At 40.9% G+C, this 5359-nt stretch overlaps 2 protein-coding genes across 2 annotated transcripts; both read right to left on the reverse strand.

Moving 5' to 3' along the window:
• Positions 1-1557: 1557 nt before the first annotated feature.
• Positions 1558-2211, reverse strand: LOC103310859. Its single transcript, XM_008190308.1, has 2 exons — positions 2124-2211; positions 1558-2054 (listed from the first exon to the last, which is right to left on the reverse strand). The coding sequence occupies exons 1-2, from the start codon at positions 2209-2211 to the stop codon at positions 1558-1560; spliced, it is 585 nt and encodes a 194-aa protein (XP_008188530.1).
• A 99-nt stretch (positions 2212-2310) lies between these two features.
• Positions 2311-3399, reverse strand: LOC103310837. Its single transcript, XM_008190239.1, has one exon. It carries the CDS (start codon positions 3397-3399, stop codon positions 2311-2313), a length of 1089 nt encoding a protein of 362 aa, XP_008188461.1.
• Positions 3400-5359: the final 1960 nt, after the last annotated feature.

The following is a 5359-nucleotide window of genomic DNA, read 5'->3' on the forward strand; positions in this document are numbered from 1 at the left end:
TGAAGTAATAGGAATAAAATTAAGCGGGATGTTTCCAACTTGGGATATTTCGATGGCACATCATCGTCCGTCATACAGCAGTAAAGTATCTCCAAGTGTATATATATAAATTTATAACGAATTGGAAAAATTCTTAATATTTTAGTCATTGTGTATAATTATTGTCATGCAATAAATTTACTATAACTTTAAATATGTATATCATGATAACAAATAGTAAAATAACATAAACAATACTCACATTAGATATTGATAAATAAGTTTATCAATCAAATGACTCTATTTTTTTTAGTGTATATTTTTTATAGTCTGCCAGCTTATAGTGTTCAGTTCGGATCTATTACTACAGGTTGATAATTTACCCTTAAAATCAAAATTAAAACTGTTGTACATAAGTACATAAGTAATTCTCACATAGCATAAAATAAATGGCAAAACAGTGTCTTATTTATTTAGGTAGTGTATTGTGTGACTGTTGACTATTGTATTAAACTATTAAACACATTTGTTTTTTTTTTTTTTTTAAATCAAAACTTCAAAATAATATTATTAGTACCTACCATAACTAATGAATAATTATGTTTTACCGAAACCAATGTTATAATACGTGTATACTGTATAATCAATAAATGGTCCGAAGCCATTATATTTACACTTTATCACAATAGGAAATTACAGTTTATTATTTTAAATTAAACTGTTTTACTGCTGCAGTAGCTTAACTTAATAAGGTTTTCAAATCTAATATATGAACAGGAATATTTATTTTTTTTTCTATCTTCTGTAGACTCAAAAACTATTGAGCTGTTTTCAATAAATGTTATACCAATAGATTCCTTGAGACTCGACGAAGGTAACAATAAGAATAATAATTTTAATCCACACAATTGTGGATCTGCAACATCAATAAAGATTTAATATATAAAACAAAACAGCAACAACACAAAATTAATACGTGTGTGTTACGAGCGATATAAAAGTGAACACAAAAAATATGTATATTATAAAAGGGCGTAGGCCGAAACAACATAAAACATGATATCACATAAACCAAAACAATAACAATGATATCGCGAGGCCAACGAACGAGCAATAAATGTCACACCGAAGACAAAACGAAGAGCATACATTTAATAACAATTACAAACATATACACAATTTACAGGACGGAGTGGTGGATAGACGAAGAGTAGACGTCGCCGCTACGACGATTACGGTCGCGTGATAAGCTATAATTGCTCGACGCGAACATAACCACCCACTTTGAAGGAGTTCCTTCAAGGAGTAGGCAATAGACATAGTTTTATGGCTGGACGTGTTAAGATGCCAAAATGTGTTGCTACTTCAGCAACGCGCACTTGTCCATCAGTTCCTGGGTGCACCACTTCCAAGTTTCCAATGAAGTGGATGTGTGGATTCTTTAATGAGGACCAGGTCACCAATATGCAGTTGTTCACCACTGCTGAACCATTTTGAACGGACTTGGAGGCTGGAAAGGTATTAGTTTTTCCAACGTGTCCAAAAGTGACGATGAAGATCAGTGACCAACCGCCATCTCTATAATTTTGATAATGGAATGGAGTCCAAGTTTGGGTCAGGGAGTGACGTTGACGGTTCAAGAGTTAGGAAGTGACTCGGCGTAAGTGCCTCTAAGTCAGTAGGGTCGTTACTCAATAGACAGAGAGAGCGTGAGTTCAGCGTGGCTTCGATTTGAGGAAGCAGTGTAGTTAATTCCTCTCCTGTCAAGCGTTGGGTACCTATTGATTTAAGAATCAATGATTTGGTCGATTTCACACCAGCTTCCCACAGTCCACCAAAATGTGGAGATGATGGCGGGTTAAAATGCCAACGAATTTGTTTGGCACCTAAGTAGCTAGATACACGATCTTGGTAAGTTGACGAATGAATGAAGGCCTTTAATGGGGTTAGTAGTATGGAAGCCCTGACAAAGTTGGTTCCGTTGTCACTATGCACATTCTTTACGGGACCACGGCGAGCTGTGAAACGAGCAAAGGCCAACAAGAATGTCTCGGTTGACAAGGTGGAACTCAATTCTAAATGGTAAGCCTTGGTTGTAGTACATACAAACAAGCATATGTAGGTCAATGTAGGAGCACATCAACGGCCTCCCTTCAGGGTAATGGGACCAGCATAATCGACTCCAATACTGGCGAACGGTTTGAGCTGTTTGACACGATAATTTGGAAGCATTATGAAGTTGACTGCCCTCTCTGAGTAGCCCAGTCCTATCAATAAATGGATCTAAGTGACGGAGAGTTTTTGAACAGCGATCGCCACTTTTTAGACGTGTTAAGTCATCGAGAAATAGCTCTTGTTGGACATAAATTCTTCCGCGCTTACAACTGCGGTTGTCGCAGTTGACGTTTGAAAACTAACAAATCTATACACGTATGATACAATCCAAAGAATTTTGTCTAACGAAGAAAATCGATCAAGTAGGATCATCATACCTGAGGCAAAATTGACGACTAGAACCGTTGGTTTTATCTCTTCGAGGTGAGTCGTGCTACCATGGTTGTTTATTGTAGAGATAGGTGACGGTAGCCATTTTTCAGAAGAGTCCTTTAGGAATGATGGGCCAGTCCACCATAGAGGATGGTCAACCAACTCTGATGGAAACAACCCACGAGACGCGCAGTCGACTGGATTGTCTTGAGTGGGAACGTGCCGCCAAATTGATGGGGCTGTTAACTCTTGGATTTGACTCGTACGATTGGCAACAAATGTGGCCCAACGATGAGGCGATGATTGGATCCAAGCTAAGGCCGTTGTAGAGTCAGTCCACGCATATGTTTCGTCAATCTTCAAGCGTTCGTTATAGGTAGTTGTTACAAACCTTAACAACCTTGCAGCAAGTACAGCTCCACATAACTCAAGCCACGGAATCGTGGTTTGCTTGAGAGGGGCCACCTTTGACTTGCCGGTTATAAGCTGGCAGTGGATTTCCGATGTAGTTTCAACTCGAAGGTAAATGGCTGCAGAGTACCCCTTTTCTGAACTATCGTAAAACGCATGGAGCTGCATCGAAATCATGTTATCGCAGGTGAGACGTCGGGGAATATGAATATGTTCAATCAAGTGTAACTCAGACTGATACCGTGACCAAGATGTCTCTATATCAGCTGGTATTGGATCGTCCCACAAGACGCCTGACGTCCATAAGCGTTGCATTAGGTATTTTGTCCAGAAGGTGATAGGAGACATTAAACCTAGTGGGTCAAAAACCATAGCAATATCTGAGAGCACTGTACGTTTAGTTGGGTTAACTTTCGACGGGTGCACTCTAAACGAGAACATATCAGCTAATGGATCCCACTTCAAACCAACGACTTTTAGGTCTGAGTGTTCACTACTATCAAAAAGAACAGATGGAGACATGGCACGGGCATCTTCAGCAACAGTCTCTAGAAGTTGGTAATTGTTACTGGCCTATTTCCGCAGTTGAAATTGCACCGTCGCACTCAAGTTGATTAGTTGAGATTGACATTCAAGAGCAACTTCTGTTATTCTGCTTACTCAGCTTCTGAGTTCGCTCTTGTAAGAATGTCATCAACAAAGGTATCGTTCAACAGGACCGAAACAGCTATCGGCCAATTTGCCCCATCGACATTGGCCAATTCACGGACGGTGCGGAGCGCTTGGAAGGGGGTAGCTGATGTTCCGTACGTCACAGTACACAGACGGTATTCGGCAATGGGAGAGGTAGACGAAAATCTCCACAAGATCCGCAATAGTAGTCTCTGTCTTCAGGTCTAACGAGGATCTGGCGATACATTTGCTTTATGTCATCCATGAATAGGTATTTCCACAGGCGAGCACGAAGTAGCACACGATGTATGTCAGGTTGGAGTTTGGGGCCCGTATACATACTTTCATTAAGTGATATACCGGCTGAAGTCGTGGCAGATGCGTTGAAGACCACCCTCAGTTTGGTAGTAAGGCTGTCTAGTTTGATAACACAATGGTGCGGAATATAATAATGATACGGATTTTCTTGCTCCGCTGGTGGAATTAGTTCCATATGACCAGCTGTCAAGTAGTCGCGCATAAATTCAGCGTACTGAGTCTGTAGTGTTTTGTTACAATTTAGTCTGAATTCAAGGGCCTTGAATCTCTGAAAAGTCAACGTCCTCGAATCGCCAAGCAACGGCAATGGTTTAAGAAAAGGAAGCGAGACGACAAATCGTCCGGAACTTAAACGGGTGGTCGTTGATTGGTATATTTGTTCTGCGGCAATGTCAGCGGAGCTCAAGTGGCAGGTGATAGGCAGTTCTTCAAGCTCACAGAATTGTTTTAAAAGTTAATCAAGGGGTTCGGAGATAGTGAGACACATTATAGTAATAGAAGAACGGTCACATGAATCCATAGGTCCCAAGAGAACCCAACCGAATATAATGTTCATAGCGATGGGTTCACCAACCAAACCACTTAGCATACCATCTAGGTAAATCGAAGGTAACATATCGGCTCCCAATAACAAATCGATCGCACCAGGGATGTTGTATGATGGATATGCTAAGGGTAGATTCTGAATATGGGCCCTCTGCCCAGTTCTTAACGGTGATTGAGGAGTTGGCCCAGTGATTTTTGAAATGATTGAGACGTCAATAGAGACTGATGGTGACTGTAAGTCACAGGGAACAATATTTATACTGCATTTCCCACGAACACACGTCGAAGCTGTACTAGCGAACGTAGAAACACTGACAGGTGAATGATACTGACGAAGCATCAAAGCACAATACGCTTTCTCAGTGATGAAGCTTGCTTGTGACCCGCAAACCAACAAGGCTCCCAAGACATGACGTCGCCCATCAGCAGCATATACATCAACAAGGGCTGTGGACAACAACACGACACTCTGCGGTTGACCTAGAACAAGACATGACGCAGTATGTGGGACACCACCTGAAGCCACAGAATCTGAAGACGTAGTGGAGCCACCAGTTGGTGTCATGGACCCTGAAGAACGTGACGGAGCAGTCGTTGAGTCAAAATGTAATAACGAGTGATGACTTCGTTTACACGACTGACATTTATACTTTGAGGTGCAACTCATTGACGAGTAACCGGACCCGAGCCAATTTATACACAATCGATGAGACTTTGCGATAAGAAAGCGTTCATTTGGAGGCTTCTCGGTAAATATTTTACATGATCTTATTGAATGAGGTGCATTACAGAGTGGACACGGCTTTACTGGTGAGTTACTAGAGGTAGTTAATAGAACGGTGGAAGATGAACGAGGTTTGAAACTTGATTGTTTAACTTCAGGGGTTTGGATACACTATCTGGCAAGGCTGGGCAAGTTAATGATTTTTTTTAACTCAGTTAAGTT

The sequence above is a fragment of the Acyrthosiphon pisum genome, chromosome A2 (genome assembly GCF_005508785.2).
Source record: "Acyrthosiphon pisum isolate AL4f chromosome A2, pea_aphid_22Mar2018_4r6ur, whole genome shotgun sequence".
NCBI lineage: Eukaryota > Metazoa > Arthropoda > Insecta > Hemiptera > Aphididae > Acyrthosiphon > Acyrthosiphon pisum.